The 20,029-nt window shown below is 40.1% G+C and overlaps 1 protein-coding gene across 2 annotated transcripts in view; it reads right to left on the bottom strand.

The window, feature by feature from the left end:
- Window positions 1-15,014, bottom strand: part of ZFAT (zinc finger and AT-hook domain containing) — a 74,828-nt gene extending 59,814 nt beyond the window's left edge. For both annotated transcript variants that reach the window (XM_053947406.1, XM_053947415.1), the window contains exons 1-3: window positions 14,933-15,014; window positions 6,921-7,091; window positions 1,026-1,286 (exon numbers count right to left, since the gene is read on the bottom strand). In XM_053947406.1, the coding sequence (XP_053803381.1) occupies window positions 1,026-1,286; window positions 6,921-7,091; window positions 14,933-14,951 (451 nt within the window). In that variant the 5' untranslated portion in view covers window positions 14,952-15,014. The remainder of the gene's footprint in view (window positions 1-1,025; window positions 1,287-6,920; window positions 7,092-14,932) is intronic.
- Window positions 15,015-20,029: the final 5,015 nt, after the last annotated feature.

Genomic DNA, 20,029 nt, shown 5'->3' on the forward strand with positions numbered 1-20,029 from the left:
GTCATACTAACTAGTATGTGTATAATCATGACAGACTGGAAAGACTAACAGAAAACTGGAAAAAAATCAGTGGCAAATTTTGTCTACAAGCAGAATCCACAATATTATGCTGAGCAACTGTAGCAAAAGCAAAACCTGAATTTTACCATTAACACAAAATTCACATAAGGTAATTTGGACTAAGTAATTGCTTTGTATGTATGTGACACTGACCTTAGGGAAAAGTTAAATAGGCAGGTAGAGGAGATGATTACTGTACATCCCTTCAACTACTCTATTCTGAACAAATATTCACTGTTGTCTTTTTAAATGCATTGGGGTTCAATGCCCCAGGCCAATGACTGTTTAAGAAATCATTTGGATAATGCCCTTAGCAGCAGCTTTAACTGCTGGTCAGCTCTGAATTGGTCAGGCAGTTGGATGAGATTGTCATTGTAGGTTCCTTACAACTGAAAATAACTCCATTCTGCTCTGTTCTATACTAAAAATTTAAGAGGACGAATATATCCAAATCAATCTTAAAGCTAAATTTAAACACTGGACTCTCCTATGCCAAAGACAATCATTCACATAAAGCTTTGTTTGAGTTTGACATTATTTTTTATACAGCGAAAGAAGCCATCCAGAAAAGCAAACTCTATCAAAAGAAGAGAATAGAACTCAGGTTTCCAAAGACATGGGATAGAAACACCTGTACAGGCTCATCCTTCCTCACCTATGTGTGATACTCACCTGCATGGCCTATACCACTTCTCAATGAAAAACTACAATCCAGTTTATGAGAAACAGAACAGTTGCTAATGAAAAACAAACATTTCAGGGAGTTGTAAGACCATCATTACTGTAATAAACATTTTGACCACTTTGAAAGAAGTTTAAATACCTCGTCTAAGTTCAGTTTTGCTTTTTTGTGTTACAAGGAACAGACAACTCCATTCCATTTAAAGCCAGCACTGGGGATTCCAAGCCAGGTCTCATGGTGCCCCACAACCTGTTTCAGATATTTTTGCTGGATGTTTTCTTACCTCCATCTCCTTCTTCTTCTCCTTCATTTAAGACAATAATGCAGATGTGTTTGGTCAGCTGACGTGTGTTGGAGAATTTCCGATTGCATTTCCTGCACTCCAGGCTGCCTGGTGAGACTTCAGATAGTTCTGGGCCTTCCTCTGTCCCAGCTGGAGTCTCTTTGCTTGGAACAGGGTTATTTTCTGCCACATCTTCATCCACACAAAACTTCTTAGTGGACCCTTTTGGTCTGCCCCTTTTCCTCTTCGCTACAAGCAACTCTAGAAAAGAAAAAAAAAGCTTAAAGTAAAGCTTAAAGTAAACTACAATTAAATTCCACGGCTAATTAGCTAATAGCCCTCTGATCTTTGAAAAATAGGTGCCTTAAATAAAGTTTGAGGGGAGTTATTCCAAAAGCTTAAAAAAGGTTAGCATCACACAAACCTTTTTTGAGCAGTGGTATTTGCTGGCATTTCTGGGAGCTCCAAAGCAGTAACATTTGTGTTACTGAGACCAGCAGATGTCAAAGTGCCACAGTTTTACTTAATTACACTGCGGGCACTCTATCAGCACATGTATTCTACAAAATTGCTCTAGTGTGTTTCAACACTACAAAAGCGTTTTAATTTAAATAATTTTCAAATAAATTATCCAGGTACTGAGATGTAATCAGAGAAAAATAATGTATGTTTAAGAACCAAAATCTCACTGTCTTTTTAATATAGTGAAAAATTACTCCCTAATATTTTCTGTGGTTCTTGATTGCCAGCACTTTCTAGCCAAAAGCTGGCCTAAAAAAAATGTTGGTAACAAATAAATTCCAGAAGTCACGCAAAAAATTTTTCCTGAATTAAAATCAAACATCATCCAAAACTAATAAATACCATATTATTTTACATTTACATATTTCTGTAGAGGAAATGTTGATGAAATCAATGATATGCAGTGCACAGAAATGCATGACAACATAAATTGTATTTCCTGCTTAAGATTTCTCTCATCACTGCTGTATTGATAAATTGAGTTTGACAATGTAGAAGTCTGAAAAACCACAAAAAGAGAGAATATTAAAAAAAAAACGAACAAATTACAAAAATTTTTCAAGCACAGGTGCTGAAAGACGTTATTGAATTGGTTGATTTAGAGGATATGGAAAAATAAATGACTTAGGGAATCTTAAAGGAAGATGATGCAGGAGAACAGAAGGTAGCATCATGTTATTTGTAACCTATTCAGCATTTCCCTAAAACATACCACGCAAACAAAACCTCACACTCAGAGACCACAGCTTTGAGTTAACCATGTAATTACTATCAGATTAAAAAGAAAGCATTCTGTCTTCTTACAGGAGTGTCTGAATACCTGTCTGCTTAAATAAACATAATAAAACTGCCAAAAGACCTTACTATGAATAGAAAAAAAGCAACTGTTTCCCATAACTTTTTGCAACTCTCCACCAGTGTCCTGAAATTTCATGCTACTCTAGGAAAAGTAGTTTTGTCAGTTTCAGCCAAAAAGAAAGGGGTAATCTCTGTGCTCTCAAAACTTCTCTTTGTTACCATTCATGCTATTTTGATATCCATCCATCACAGCAATCAGTATTTAAGTTGATTAACAAACAATTAACACAAACCCAACAACAATTATCTTCCATCAACCCATCAAAAGGCCATAGTCTGGCCTTGATACTGTCCAACATGAGGAATACACATGTGGATGCTGGTCAGACTACTACAAAATAGTTAAATCCAACACTTGGAAGAATTAATGCAACCACCATATCTCTATGTTATTCTTTTAATTCTTTCCAATGCAATCATCAGACTACCCAACAAAAAGAAATTAAGAAAAATCAGGTGAAAGAGACACTTCTTCCTGACTGTTTTAGTGCAAATTTAATGAAAAACAGAACAGCACTTTCACATTAAGTCAGAAATTGAAACAAAATCTTGCATGCAAGTGCAAATATGAAAACTGCTCCTTTAGATGTCTGGTGATAGAACTTTTGCTATGGCTTACAAAATTGCAGTTCTTATCACTGTGACTATTAATGGTGTGGCAAATAAACAAAGAATGTGCAAATTTTAGAAATGTTTGTAAATGTGTCCAGCAGTAGGAGAATTTACAGCAGTTCTCAGCCATGTAAAAGGTTTGGTGGCATGAGGCAGGCAGCAACAAACACAGGAACAGCAGGACTAATGTGAGAGCTGATACATCACCAGAACTTCCAAGGCTTATCAGTCATTTATTTTCCTTGCTCCTTGGTTTCCTTTTTCCAAGACAGAACTTATCTCAAGCTCCTTTGAGTTAACAAATGCCAGAATTAAATTTTTAATGAGGCACATAACCACAAATTCCAGCTGCCTCTCTACCCAGCTTGCCTCCAGAGAGCTCTCCACACTGCAGTACACAAATTCCAGCTTAAACCACCTAAGATCAACAGCATCCAGTAATTTAATAGTAGAACATTTTCATTCATCTGCCAGTACGTAACCAAGTTAATAAAATATTTCTTGTTAGAAAATAGAATCTATTTAACTGCTAAAAATAAAGTAGTATATTAAATAAATAATAAATCCCCCTAACACTTATTTCAATGATGCTTAGTCATAAATAGAAGTTTTAAATTGGTCATTTAAAAGATTTTGAATTAAGATCCTGTTCTCTCAAGAACAATTGCATTGTTTCTGGGGATTTTGCACTCATTATAGACTGACTGAAACCAATCTTTATGCTGACTGCTATTGGATGAGCAATAGCAATATCCAGTGAAGACATTCTGTGCTATGCTGTATAATTATGTACTCAAAGGCATAAAAAAAGACACTTCAAAAAGAGAGTAATGAAATAAACTGTGTGTCTATTTTTATACTGTTCCTTCATAGGAATTGTTCACATAAGCTTGCCCAAATCAATCTATTTAATACAAAAAGTTTGTCAGAAGTCACAAAATGCTTGTGCAAATGTCACTTAAACCTCCTGACCATATTTTAACAGGCTGACACATTATGCAACATGAATCCTTCTCAAATGTCAGTAGAAAAAGCTTACATTCATCAGTTACAACAGCACAACATATTCAGATTCTTCTGCACACAGTGTCACATAAATGCATGCATATAAATCTCATCCTCAGCCTTATTACAGTTCTGTGTTTGTATCACAGCACCTGCAGCACCTCCTGTCCCCCAGGTGTGAATGCAGGGTCTGTGTGCGTTGTTGTGGTCAGGCAAGGATGAGGCTGATGCACACACTGTGATTCTAAGTGACCTTAAGGAGCTGCACTCCTCAGAGTAAACTGTGATACTCAGACTGTAACTTTCTTTGAGGTTTCATAACAGACAGAGACATGCATCCCATAATCCAGATACAGCCCAAACCAAACAACAATCCATCAGGTAATAACAGTATGAATAGATGAAGCCAGGGCCATTGATGCCCACAAATCCTCACCAATCTGACTAAGCAGAAGCAAAAGAAAGCTGAGTTTTGTCAAGCACTGTGAGGGAAATGGACATCATTGGGAAGAATTATAAAAAGCCCTAGGCTAAACTGAAGCGTGAATGACTACAATTACCTTCACTTCCCAAAACAAAGATGTCACATGCATGATGTGATTCCAGATATGCTGGACAAAATGTGACCTGTGCATAGATGTATAACAGCAACATCTCCCTGGTACCCTTTGTCCCACTTCATAAAAAAAATTTTAACATCATCGTGCCAAAATATTTAGGACAAATCAACTCTAAATAGATCATGGCTTAACAATGGGAAAGTGGTGTGACTAAACAAAATTCAGTAGAGAGCACTGTAAATTAAGTAACACTAGAATAATAAACACATATTACATGCCTAGCACTTTACTTGTCCCCAGTACTTATAAAATCATTAATTCATTACTCAGGCAGAACAAAGAGCTCCATTAGCAACTCAGCATTCACTCTTCTATACCAATTGTGGGGTAGCTACAGTATTTACCAATAATTGGAAAAGAATTTACACTTTCAAAGGAGAAAAATACCTTCATATATTAGTCACCAAGTACTGAAAGTTGTAATTTCTAAGACTGTCATTCATCAATTACTTTGCCTTTCAGTGACAATACTGAATTACTACAAAGAATGGTTCACTGACAAATAATTGTATACTACAAGCTTTTTAAGTTTTATTTGCTGCAGATTCCATAGCAGGAGGGAATAATTGATTCTTTGAAAGAAGAACTTTTTCCAAATCCAAATCCTATGCTCAACTGTAAATACCGTATTTTTTTTTTAACAGAACACAGAAAATAATTCAATGGTACTTCAGAACCTTCTTCTCCAATCAATCTGCCTGATGGGAAAGGAGAAATGCTGAAGAATGTCTAGAACATGACTTGAAAACTATGGAAAAGTAATTTACCTTGACATTCTTACTGACATCAGATGGCAAAGAGTTGGGCTACATAACCTGAAAAAGGTGGCACCATATGAGCACATCAGACGAATAAAGTATTCTCCAAGAATAATTAGAAAGGTAAATTATGAATATATAACTTAAGAATGCTATATTTTATGTAAGATTTGCAGAGTTGTTTTCTTAAAAGCTAATTATGTCTAATTTCTGTTGCTGCAGATCATAATGGTAATTATAAACTATCCTCATAAATGTACAATGCATGCTGAACACATACAATATAGAAAGTGCAGATACTCCTGACAAAAATGCAAAGAGAAGTTTACAGAAGAGCCTTTTTACTAAAATGAATAAGAATATGTTACAAGGTACCAGTATCACTATGCTCAGAAACATATGTAGTAGAGGAATAACAGGAAACAAAGATTTGAGACAGGAAAATGCATTTTGCATGCCCAAGGAATTAATTCTGTGCTACGAAAATAAAATTAGAATGACATTTTGAAAACCAATTTGAAATTTATTCATCACCTTCTGATACACTGTTTTTTTGGGCTTTATGTGAAATAATACTCTGGTGAGATTTTTCCTCACCAGCCACCTAAGGAGACAGCAGCTCTAGTGAAATACTAAATGACCATTATTAGAAATATCTTCTTACATTGATGAAGTTAATATAACTACTGAATTACTGCTGGTAAATAAGCAAAGAAACATCACATACATATGTTAACAACAAAAAAATTCTTAAATGTATGATATTAGAGGGTGGTTGATTCATAAGTGCATAGCTTTTAAAATCCAGAAATTATGATTGAAAAATCCTAGTATTTGTGTTAAATAAGAGGTTTGCCAGCAATATAAATCCATTACTTAGTAAGGGCATAAAAGAAGATAAAAGTCTGAATTATTCTGAATCCATTGCTAATATTCCAAAGGATGGAAATTATGATCAGCTTAAAATGGAATGGAATTAATATAACTTCTTCCATCGCACAATAAAAATTTTATGTGTAACTAATTCAACCTCTGATTGCTTTATTTACCAGCATCACTATCAAAACACGGTTATAAATTATGAATTGTGCCACTTCCTTTTTGGAATAGAACTATTAACATTACCTGAATCACAGCAAACAAGTTAGACAATTCAAAAAGGACACCTAAGCTTCAAGACACACCCTCACCCATGGTGTCCTGATTGCTGCTAGACAATCTTCCCACTGCTCCCAGAACAGAGCTCAAATTAAAGCTGTAGGAAGCAAACTTTACTATACTTGAGATTGAAAATTAATGAGCCAATGTCATCATTCCCTAAAACACGTTGAGTTTATCCATACCTGTCATGTGATCTATTCTGTGCTGAATGATATTTGGGGTGACAGCTGCACAGTGCTTATTATAAAAACAAACTATGGACACCATTCTATACACAAGGCAGAGTCATCACACCACAGGTTTTATTAAAAAAAATATGTAACACTGAAAATTACATTTCTCTCAATTTCTGAATGTACCTTCTCCATCTTTGCTTGTGTTTGTGGGTACTGTTAGAGGTTGGAGAGGAATAATGATGTCATCCACACCGGTCCCTTCTTCTGCGTGCTTCTCGGAGACATGAGACAACAGCTCGGACTTATTTGGTGAAAATAAGTTACAAAGCTTACACATGAAGATGGAATTGATCCCTGAAAAAACAAGTTTAAAAACAAGGAATTAGTGTTTTCAAATGTAAGTTATTTATGTTACCATGAGTTACCAGGATTTCGGTTCAGTCAACGTAGTAACTATCATTTACTTAAGACACGTAACAGGCAGCAATGAGGTGAAAACATTAATGTTATATCACTAAATTAACATATTCATAATACATCTCCAAATGAATTAATTTAAGAAATTGGTAAACTCCCAGCTAGATCCTCATAGGGCAAAAAATTTCTTCTGGCTAAAATCTTAGAAATGTTTTAACATGATACAAAAGGAATAACAATTTAAAACCTTTTTCCCCTTCCAGCCTCAAACAACATTATAATTTTATGTATTTTCAAACACATGATAAATTTATATGTAAGAAGTGACGTCCTCATTGAGTTCCATGAAAGGTTCCTGTTGATTTAAGAAAAACAAACAAACAAAACAAAAAACAAACTAAAAACCTTCAAAGCAGCAGGAGCAAATGAGGAATGTCATTAAAATGCCCCCTGGTCAATTTGACACAACTTTTTAGATAAAGCTTTATGTTTTTGTTCAATTCACAGGTACTTGAAGTGTGATATGAAAGCAAAGTGTCAAGAAAGTAAATAACAATAAAGAAGGATTCATATAATGCCAGATATAAAAAAGCCAGAGATTTTAGACAGAGAAATTCAGAGGACTTCTGTTTTCTAACACTGCAGTCTTTTAGTTTAATGGTAGATTTTTGAAGAGTCCCTACTCCCTTCAGGTTCCAATGAAACAAAGAAACAACCAGGAACCAATTTTAACAGCACAGTTGTTCTCCAGCTACATGTATGAAGCTCTGGTCCAGAGACTGGTTGCAATTGCTACTCCCCCTCCACCTCCCTATGGAAAATTAGGGACGTAAGCCCACTGAAACCAAACTGGAACAAGCAGCACTTTTGAGGTACAAGTCAAACCAGAGATCACTGGGTAAGTACAGAAATAAAGTGATAGTTTGTGAATTTTGGGATGACTCTGGGGGTAAGAGAACAGGGAAGCTGTATTTTGGGACCTATTTTTAAAACAAACCTAAGCACTTCCCTACTGAAACTTACTCCACCTCTTTCATGACACACTAATTATATAGTTCGCCCCACTCAAAAAAAAAATCTTTATTTAAGGTGTCCTGAAAGTTAAGAGCAGCAGAGGTGTCACTTTTACAGGTATTTGCTCTTGAAATATAACAAAAGTGCAGCTCAAAACTAACAGGCAGGCTATGCCTTCATCTCTTCCACAACATCTCTGAAAAAACAACTCCAATACTGCTCCTGTTGCTCGAAATATTCCCTTATGACACACAAGCAGCTGTGTAAGTATGGTACAATCAACATGTTCTTAGCAGCTCAGCTGGGCTCCTTCTCAGGCATTCTGCTGTCTTGAGCACACAGATATTTCTGTTTTGATTGCAGTATGTTGAAATGTTCCTTTGAACTAATTCTGCTCTAGTTAGCATTACTGGTTTTTTTGGTTTTTTTAAAAGGGCATGAAGCCTGTTATTGACCCAGCAAATAACAACTCTTCTCTTTAAATATAAACGCAAAATAAAACCTACGAACATTTACCTAAACATTTAACCAATTAAAATCTCACGATTTAGCTGACACTTCTATTTTGAAATTTTATTTGTCACTGTTTCTGCTTCCTGACCTGCTGGCTGTTTACCCTAGAAGTTCAGGCTCAGTGTTTTGTCGCTTGTCTCCTCACGGCTGCAATCAGTACTCACACACCACTTTATCTCTCACTCCTCCCAGTGAAGACGTGGGGAGGGGCAGAAGAGCAAGGAGAGCGCCCAGAAGCCTCTGTGAGTGTTAGAAGTGTTTGATTAGCAAAGCCACCCAAACCCAGAAGTGAACGGCCTGGGTGGCAGAGCACAGTGAGTGTCAGTGAAGGCGCAGGAAGCAGCAGGGGAACACACAGAAGATTCACGAGCTTTACTCAGAGGTGAGATGGAAAGTAGAGTAATGAAATTATTTTAGGTAGAATGACTGGAAAAGGAGGTCAGAGAGCAGAGGATAAACTCTGCTGATCACCAGACTAAGCAAGTATGGAATAAGCAAACAATAATTGATTATGCAGTTGCTAATTAGGCAGTGTAGCAATAAAGCAATGAATTATAGTCAATTAAGTGTAAAAATCAAATAAGGAGTAAGTTAATTAACTATGCATAGAATCAATGACTAATTAGTGAATAATTAATTATGTAGGAAATCAACTGAACAATTAATTAGGTGGCAATTAAATATGCAGAGAAAGAAAAGAACAGTAATAAAGTATGCAGGTACACAAATGTCAGGAAATTCAGCCAAAACCAATCTGGGATGTTCTGTTCACTAAACATGTTTATGGTAATTCATTATCTTCAGTTTGCCCCTATAAGCTGTGCTAAATATACACTGAAATAAATAATACCAATAATTTTCTTCTTAATTGACTATGTGGAAAATTGAGCTATAACTTAAGCAAAGCCTTTTTTTCCTAATTCTTCCAAAACCCTCAGCATATTTCTTAATTAGTGCGTTTTTTTTTTCTTCACACTAAGCATATCTAAGGCAAGGGGAGTTTAACAAATGGATTACTAAAAACAAAGAGCAAGCTGCAGACTAGGAAGCAGAGTCCCTGCTTCCCAATCCCCTTCACAAAGCATAAACCAGTATCTGTCCTATTTGGCTTTAAAGTTGTAGTGGGGAATGGGAAAGGGGCAAGAAAGCAGCACTTATCTTGGAAAGATCACCGAAATTAACAGTACTTAAAGGAATCAAGGAATATATTATTGTCATATATACTTTTAACCAGTGTATGACAAAACCTAGTGCAAAGTAAATTTTAACTAACCAAAAACTTTAATTTTGCATAAAAGGAAGTCTCAGCATTGGGTATTGTTTTATTTTTAATAACTTTTACAATAACTTTTACTTTTACAAGACACACAGGGCAAGGACACAAATCTGTATTTATGTACCCTAAATCATTCTAATGCATCCAAAAATTTTCACCTTTCCTTTCAAAGCAGGCAAGAGTTAACAACTGCTGTAAGTGCCTTTAAAGTTCTGCAGCTGTTAAAAGGAATTAAAACTCCACAATTAAATTAAAAAATGAAGTCACTGGGTATTTGTTGGCCTGTGTAAAAAGTTGATAGGATCAATAATTATGCATCTGGTCAACCTTCCTAAAATATGCAGCAATTAAGTTCAGAATATGAGTAATAACTTATTTCTTTCTAAACTTACTACAGAGCTGAAACAAACTTTGTTGCCTCATCACCATCAAATTCTTAACAGGAACTTTCTGCAATTAAAAATCTTATTCATCAGAGTAGACTTGGTCTTGTTGGGCTTTTTGTTTTGTTTTGTTTTTTTTTTTCCTCTTTCTGTTGTTTCCCTGCAGATATCAAGTACAATAAAAAGTGGGAAAAGTGAGCACAGCTATTCCAATCAAATTATTTGTTTTGTAAAAGAACTTTTCATACACAAATGTTGAGCATGTAAGATACTGAAGTGTCTAAGAACAATGAACAAGACTTTTTCTGTTTAGATAGAAGCAATGAAATGTGAGGTAGCAGTTAATATGAAAGCAGCATGTAAAAAGCCAATTGCTTTTGTTTAAGACAAGCGACACTACTTCTTAGTTATTAGGCTTTAATTAGCCTTAGGCAGAGTGGTTAAATGTCAGGTCAGGATAGGATGCCAAGATTAAACATTTAGACACCATTAATGACTGTTTCACCCAGCAAGCAGACAGGGAAACCACATGAGGAGAAACAGTTCTTAACTTTATCAGAAGTAAAACACAAGACGCTTTTCGAAGTGACATTATTTGAGAGTTACTCTATAACCATGATTAAAGTACTCTCAAAAGCCCTCTTAAAAGAGTGATAAAGAACTGAATGTTTATGCTTCACTTCAACAATGCAAACTATATGAAGATAAAAAGCATCTTTAACAAAACAAACCACAAAAAAAACTAAAGCGTTCCAAGACAAGTTAAATCCTTGAAAGCAGCATGAAGGCTATTTAAAAGCATCATATTTGATGCTAATCATCAAAGAAGGTTTTAGAAACGGGAAGGAAAAATCTAACACGGCTAAATAGCAGTAAAATGAACTTTCAATAGAAGAAAACATTTTCATAGAAGTTTCATCTAATGAGGAAAGCAAAGGAAGATTTAAATTGTGTCCAATTTAAGGTAAAAAAAAACAGTGAGGCAGGTCATTAAGGATAATTTTAGCAACTTAAAAAATAAAAAGTAGAATGCAGCAACATTTTAAAAACATCTCAACAGTAACAGGCCTGCCCAAGAGCCTGTGCAATAAAAAGCAATCTGTATAGGAAAAAGACCCTTCAAAGAAGGCAAGCCCATAGCAAAATTAATTTTTCAATTTGCTGTCATTTTCTAATGGTTTGGAGAAGTTTTCTGTGAAAGATCTCTCAATTATAGCAAACACTTTAAAGACAGCCTCAAAACAAGGCTAGGAACTGCACTCAGAAACAAAAGCTTAGAGCTAAAACAGACAGACCTATAAAAGAGACAGTCCTATAATACAAAGACCTATTGAAAAATAGAAAAGATCCATATTGGGCTTACATCTTTGGATATTGTTCCTCTACTGAAATAATAGTAATCATAATCAACATCCATAAAAGGTACAGAAATAAGGAAGATCAATAACAAACACAGCATGGTTCCATACATGAGCAGTTAAATAAATCAGATTTTGTTTGGGGTTTTTTTTGTTTGGTTGTTTTTTTTTTTTTTGTTGTTTTTTTTTTTTTTTTTTTTTTTTTTTTTTTTTTTTTTTTTTTTTTTTTTTTTTTTTTTTTTTTTTTATGCTTGGAAAGATGTAACTGAAGACCAGAGAAAAGGCAAAGTGTAAAATGAAGAACTACAAAACCAGGTGTCATGAAGGACACGACCCCTCTGAAATTACTGCTTGCCTTGCAGCTGATCTCTCCATGCTGCTGCAACTCCAAAGTGGGTACACATCCACTTGGTGTCCAGAATTCTTAGAAGTTGACCAGGAAGCACCAAGTTGACAGAGACTGGCTGGGGCTCAGCAAAACCTATAAGAAGGTCTAAGTCCATATTCTGGACAAGTATCACTGCGTGCTTGCCCCATTCTTACTCTTCTCTAATTAAACATCCATTGTGTGCTGTTAGGCACAGGAAATATGTGCTCAGCTCAACATAGCTCAGTTGTTCCAGCATTGAAGAGCATCCTTCCCATGTCTGGGGTCCCAGGGGTGGGCACAGCACTGCAGGTGGGGTCTCACCAGGGCAGAATCCCCTCCCTCCACCTGCTTTGGATGCAGCCCAGGACATGTTTGGTTTCTGGGCTGCCAGAGCACATTGCTGGCCCATGTCCAGCCTCTCACCCACCAACACCCCAAGTCCTCGTCAGGGCTGCTCCAGTCCTGCCCCTGCCCAGTCTGTGTTTGTGCTTGGGCTTGCCCATACCCGGGTGCAGGACCTGGAACTTGGCCTTGCTGAGCTCCACGAGTTTCACCCAGGCCCACCTCTGGCACTCTCACCTAAGACAAACACATTGTATTTAACCAGTCTGATACTGTATTTGTGAAAAGAAACTTGGATTTGAAACAACTGGAGTTTAACTGAAGATGGCAAATAAAAGCACATGTATTTTTCTGCACTACACACACCATCTTCACAAATGCTCCTGGAAAAAAAGTTAAATAAAGTTCATTAAAAGAAGACAACTGTCTCCACAAACTTCTGTTGGCTAAAATATATGAAATTCATTACTTGGGTATAACATGGATTTAATAGGATATTCAAATAACTAGGAAATTATTTTCCACTTAGAATAATCACTTGATCCAACATAAAAACAGAATAGCTTTTCCATCATTAAGGGGAAAAAAAAAGCCATAGTAGATACGTTTATAGCAAGACATTTTTATTTTCATGTTCTAAGATCTCCCTCATGTGGCTAAACACAACACTGCTTAAGGTTCCACTAAAATACACTAATGCATAATATCAAAATGTGTAAGGTGCACTACCAGAAACCAAAACCACTCAGAAGCCCTCAAAGTAGAAGCACAAACTACTTAATCAGTCATCAACTTCAAGATGCACCAAATGAAACACTGAACCAGATTTCTGGAAGCAGCCATAAGGAAAACTATCTGAGGTCAGATACACCTCAGCAGCAGCAAAATAAAAAATACTGAGCACTCAGGAGAGTTCTGGGTTCAACCACACTCAGAACACTTTCTATTAAGACAAATAATAATGTGCTTGAATAAATATGTATTAGTAGCACTAGTAGTAAGAGAATTATTTCTCACTGAAAAGTTGGATCCCAGGATATAAAAGCAGTCCTGAAATGTTTTAACAATAGTCCATAAGTAACACAGCACCTGTTAGCTATTCTGCTACTCAATTATCCTCCTGATAGTGCAATTCTCCTTGGCATAAAATCCCATTTCACAGAATCACAGAATAGATAGGGTTGGAAGGCACCTCTGGAGATCATCTAGTCCAACCCTCCCTCCCTGGATCACCTAAAGCAGGACACAGGAATGCATCCAGGTGGGTTTTGAATGTCTCCAGAAAAGAAGACTCCACCACCTCCCTGGGCAACCTGTTCCAGTGCCATCCTCAACATAAAGAGGTTCTTCTTCATGTTGCAGTTGAACTTTCTGAGTTTTAGAGTATGGCTATCACCCCTTAGTGGTGGTTTGAGCTGTAAACTATCCATCAGCACTTCATAGGACAGGTAGACATAACTCAGGATTCTAAAAATTAAGAAGTCAACTTGGGGAATGACAACCAGAAGCCAAATTTGACTATATAGGGTAATTAACAGACATTAAATTATTGCAACATCACTTCACAAACTTGTACTGCAACAGCATATAGGGATTGTGAAAGGCAGAAAGCACACACACAGCACTCCTCGGGCTGCCACCTCTGAGTAACTTTATTCACTGCTCGAATGAAAGCCACACGAATGAAAGGCACACGAAGGTCTGAGATGACAGTGCAGTGGAAACATCTTTAACACATCTTAAACATGTGCCTTCTGCAGCTGAGCTGTGGGGACCTTGAGCTGTTAACACTGTTTAGAGCGGCTGCCAGAGAAGCTCACGAGTGCTTCAAACCCAGGTGAGCACAGAATCATGGAATCAGAGCATGGAAAGGGGTTGGAACACACGTTAAAGATCACCCAGTCCCAAGTTCCCTGCCATGGCCAAGGATTTCCCACTAGACCAGGTTGCTCAAGGCTTTATCCAGCCTGGCTTTGAACACTGCCAGGCTTGGGCCAGCCACAACTTTCCTTGTCACTCTTTACAGTGTCTCACTACCCTCAGAGTAAAGAATTTCTTCCTAATATGCAGACTAAAATTCCCCTCTTTCAGTTCGCACGCATTACTCCCTGTCCTATCACTACAGTTCCTGAGGAAGAGTCCCTCTCCGGTTCTCCTGCAGGCCCCCTTCACATCCTCTAAGGTTGCTCTGGGGTCTCCACGCTTCAACTCGGCACCAGCAGCAGCTCCAGCTGCTCCCGACTCGCTGCTAAGCGGCAGCTTCAGGACGGGCAGCCGGGGCACAGAACTCCCAGGCTCGGGCTGCCCGAGCCCTCCGGCGGCTACTGGAGGCCCCCCCCGGCCCCACAGCCCCCCAGGCCGCCGTGCAGCGCGGGGCGATGGACGCTGGGCCGGGCGCCTCTGTGGGAACTACTTGTCGTGCGGAAGGAGCGTTAACACAGCCACGCCGGAACTACTTCCCCCCGTCCGCCGCGCGGGGATCCCTGCGCGCTCCCCCGCCCGCCCGGCCCTGCCCCGCTCACCTGCAGCCGCCGCCTCCATCGCCGCGGGGACTCAGCGGGACAGAGCGCCGGGAGCCGAGCGCGGCCCGCTTCGAAAACAGAGCGAGGGAAAAGGGAAAAAAAAAAAAAAACAACAACACCGAAAATCGGGTCCCCCTGCGGCGCCTTATGGCGAATCTGCCGCGGCCGACACGGCAGTGGCGGCTCGGCTCGGCTCGGCGGGGCGGGGCGGCGCCTGCGCAGTGGCGGCCGCGCGGGGCCGCGTCCCCTGAGGCGCCGCCCGCGGGCTGGGGGAGCGGCGGGAGGAGGCTCGGGACGAGGGGACTCTGTGGCGGGAGACACGCGGGACAGCCGCGACACCCCGCCGTCATCTCCCCGTGCCCCTCTGAGCACCCGCCGCCCGCCCTAGGACCCCGGAAGGCCGGGGCTGCACAGCTCAGGCTGACACAGCCTCCGGATGCTAAAGGCGTTTTAATTCACCGCCTGTGGGTAAAATGTGCTTTAATGAGCCTGGTACTTTAGCACATACGAGGTGGTCATAGAATGGACTGTGTGGAAGGGTCTCTCGTTCAAACCGCTTTGCCATGGGCAGGGAGACCTTCCTCTAAGCCAGGTTGTTTGGAGCCCCATCCCGCCTGGCCTTGAACACTTCCAGGAACATCCACAGCTTCCCTGTGAATCTTGAGTCTGATTTGACTCAAGAATCTGCATTCTTGCCACCCTCACAGTGAAGGATTTCTTCCTAATTAAACCTATCCTCTGAGGTAAGAGCTGAGATCATGGGGAACCAGGTTGCGTGTCCCTTGTCCTCTGTGTCACCGCAGGTAAATCTGGCAGGACTATCTGAACAAACACCCTTGGTGCTTATGGGCATGCAAAGGCAAGTGTGAGGAAGCAGGGTCATTTGTGTGTAAAAGTCACTTCTCGCTGGTGTCACAACTTCTACCAGCTTTACACGGAGCTTTGCTCCATCACTTTTACCCATCAATGTTTCTCTTACTCAGAATTACTTAGATGAGATAACTCTTATGAAAACATGTTCTTTAGAATTTATGTCAGAGACCTGAGTAGAAGGCAGAAGGGAAAGACCAGAACTTTCCAGAGGCTGTGGTTGCTCCTCTGCAAAATTTTTTTGTCTCCTCTGACCAAGTGCAAATAACAGAGCAATATTGTAGCAGAGTCATCACTGGGTGTTCTGACCTCATGAGAAGCAACATTGGGAACCTGTCTTTAGCTTGCTGCCTCTTTACCTTCTGGACTCCTTGTGCCCATTTCTGCCCCTCTTCCCGCACACTGCACATATCTTCTGGAGAACATTTCATACTTCTAGGAGCAATAAAGATGAAAGCACAGTTGTGCTCAGGCACATACTGCCCATGAAAGGAAAGGACTGTGCTCTTTTTTGGACATGAATAATATTCATCCTTACCTTGGCATTGAAAGAACATTCTCTGGTCCTTGAGTCACTGAGCCTAACTACAGCAAGTGGGGTGGATTGTCCTGCCAAGAAAAGCACTTGTCTTCACATAGAACCATTGGCTGAGCATCCACATGCCACGTGGTTTACTTTTTACATACACATACTGCATACAGTTCTGCTTTGCACAATCACAAGCCTGTTTAAAAGGCTACATTCATAAAGGCTTGTTCTGTACCTAAGACAACAAATCAGAGTTGGAATTGCTGAGCTTTGCTGCCTGGCCTAGTCAAAATGTTTTGGGGGGTGGTCTATCTGTTGGATATCAGAAAAGAAAGAAAAGCTATCACTGTTGAGGTGCCTGGCCAGGTCACATGAAGCAAAATTTTTGCAGCTCTGAATCAGCAATTTCACAGCTTTAAAAATACCCTCAAGTTTTTGAAGTGGCATCATGTCAAAAGCCACAAAACTCGTCACCAGCAGAGTTCAGCTTTACCACACACAACACAGATCCAGGCACTGGAATCACCAGTATCGATCATGAGGCCCTCTTGACACAGCAGTGATTCCTGGGGCTGTCCTGTGCAGGACCTGGACATCAAGGATCCTTTGATGGTCCCTTCCAACTCAGGATATTCTGTGATTCTATGAACAGATCCCATCTCTAGTGGGAGCCTGATCCTGGTCTGTTCGTCTCATTCTGTCACAGTTTCCTTTTTGACAAAACTCAAGGCCTACACCACCCATGCTTTCCTTGTCCCTCCTGCACATCCTCTTGTCTGACCTCTTTTGTTATTTTTCAGATCCCAGTGCCAGTTTTCATTCACAGGAATATCTTTCCTGTTTTTCTCAAATGTTTTTTCCAGATGCATTCTGCACTTTCTCTCTCACCCTTGACATCTCTCTAGCCACTTGCAAATAAGCTCCTGCACACACAAGTGTTTATCAAATACAGCTCCCAGTTCCTTCTCTTCAGCCCACTGAGTAGCTCCTTCTCAGAGCCTCCATGCCTGGCTGGTATGAGTTGACTTCTGAACCAACTCTTGTAGTATAATAATAATAATAATAACAACAACAATCTCTACCAAGTGCTAGGGAATGCAAAGTTCAAATATAGATCAAGTTCAGTATTGCACAGGGCTTCAGCCTGCATCTGGAGCTGGAATCCATGAACAGAGTGTGGATGCCCTTATTGAGGGCACAGCAGATGCTGACTTCTCCTTTTCCCAGTTATATGGTTTTATTCACAAATAGGAAAAGCATTTCACTGTTCCATTAGAGCAGCCCCACAGAATTAAGGTGATAAAATCAATCAAAAGTTAGAATTAGTACTGCTTTGTACAGTTTTCATTTCCATTTGCATAAGCTATTTCTGGGAATCTTTCACATCCCACACTCATACACTGCATTTGTTCAGAATCTCTGACTCATTCAGCGTTGCTGACGTACCTGACCTAGATATGAATGAGGGCTACACAGCACAGGGGCTCATCTGTAACACAAGACTCTGCCTGGTTTGTTACAGAAGCTGGAAAATGTTGAGAGGTAAACATGAGGTTTTATGAAGGGAGATTAGGAACAGATTTTTCTCTGAGTTCATTTATGATATAAAACCAGCATTCATTAATTGCATCTTCCTCCTTTTCTGCTTCCTCACTGTGGCATTTGCAATGTGCTTTGAAAAGCTTTACTTATTTCTATAGTTGAAAATCTTAGCATCTGTGCTTAAATGTGATAATTACTTTTAAATCCCCTTATCCTAGATGTCTTAACATTGAAGATATCTAGTTAGGGAAACTTTACACTAAACTTCAGTGTGTCACTTTGCCTTTTTTTCCCCATGGGCATTTCAGAAAGTAAAGTAATTTCTGTTGAAAAAGCAAATCAATAAATGTCCCATAAGCACGCACAACAAAATGAGGCAAAGCTCTGTAGAGGGAAGATACAATAACTGGCTAAATGAGGCAGTTGTCCAGTGAGAGAAAGCAGTGAATTATGTGATCGTGACCTAAGGATATGCAACAAAAAACACCAACGGAAGATAAAAACAGGCATATGCCAACAGCCTTGATTTAGACGCTTAATGACCTTCCAGTGCTTGAATTTCCAACCTGACTGATTTTTATTCTAATACCAATATTTTAAGACAAAAGTCCTTTAGTGTTTTATGAAGTAGAGTACATAAAGCATTCTAAGAAGAGAGCAGAACTCAGGTATAAGAAGCTAAATATTTTAAGAAACAGTGTAAAATAGAAGTCTTCAACTTTGTGTGCACTTGCTGTAGAATGGAAAAAGCCCAAAACATCTGTCTGGGTTTTTTAATAATATTTAATTAATATTTTATACAATACTCATACACTCTACTGCATTTGAGTTTCCTGTAGTTGCTTGCAAACAATTCCCTGAGCAGTTCCAATGCCTGACAACCCTTTCTGTAAATATCCAATAATATTGGACCTAAACTTGCCCTGGTGCAACTTGAGGCCTTTACCTCCTGTCACTTGTTACCTGGGAGAAAAGGCCAACTCCCCTCTGGATACACCCTCCTTTCAGGTGGCTGTAGAGCGCAATTAAGTGCCCCCAAGCATCCCTTTCTCCAGACTGAGCATCCCCAGCTCCCTCTGCTGCTCCTCATCAGACGTGCTCCAGACCCTTCCCCAGCTCCACTGCTCTTATCTGGGCACGCTCCTGCACCTCAGTCTCCTTGTAGTGGGGGACCCGGAACTGCACACAGCACTTGAGGTGTGTCCTCGCCCAAGTGAGGGGGACACGTGCCAAGTGCAGGGGGACAGCCAGTGGCCTGGTCCTGCTGGACACACTATTGCTGGCACAGAAGGCCAGGAGGCCACCAGCCTTCTTGCCCACATGGGCACATGCCGGCTCATGTTCAGCTGCTTTTTGGCCAGCACCCCCAGGGCCTTTCCCACTGGGCAACTTTCCTGGCACTCTGTCCCCAGCCTGGGGCACTGCAGGGCCTTGCTGGGACACAAGGGCAGGACCCCAGCACTTGACCTTATTGAACCTTATACAACGAGTCTGGGTCTGTCGATCCAGCCTGTCTAGATCCCTCTGCAGAACTTTCCTACCCTCCACCAGACCAACACTCCAGACTCAACAAGCTGAGAGTCAGCTTGGTGTCCTTAATGTCCTTTGGTGTACCTTAATGAAGGTACATTTAATCCCCACATCCAGCTCATCACGAAAGATCTTAATCAGGGCTGGACTGAGTACTGAGCCCTGGGAAACACCACTAGTGACTGGCCACCAACTGGATGTGTCACCATTCACCACCACTCTGGGCTTGGCCATTCAGACAGGTTTTTAGCCAGCAAAGAGTGCACCTGCCCAAGCTATGGGAAGCCAGTTTCTCCAGGAGAATGCTGTGGGAAGAGGTGTCAAAGGTTTTGCTGAAGTCCAGGTAGAAAACATCTGCAGCCTTTCCCTCACCCACTACATCGTCACCTGGTCATAGAAGGTCAGGTTGGTCAAGCAGGACCTGCTTTTCAGGACCCCATGCTGGCTGGGACTGATCCCCTGATTGTTCTTTATGTGGTGACACACACAATGATTTGCACCATGGCTTCCCCTGGCACCACAGTCAGGCTGTAGTTCCCCACATCCTCCTGCCAGCCCTTCATGTGGGTGGGTGTTGCATTTGCCAACCTCAAGTCATCTGGGACCTCCCCAGTTAGCCAGGACTG

Source organism: Vidua chalybeata, chromosome 1 (assembly GCF_026979565.1).
Source record: "Vidua chalybeata isolate OUT-0048 chromosome 1, bVidCha1 merged haplotype, whole genome shotgun sequence".
In the NCBI taxonomy this organism is placed as follows: domain Eukaryota; kingdom Metazoa; phylum Chordata; class Aves; order Passeriformes; family Viduidae; genus Vidua; species Vidua chalybeata.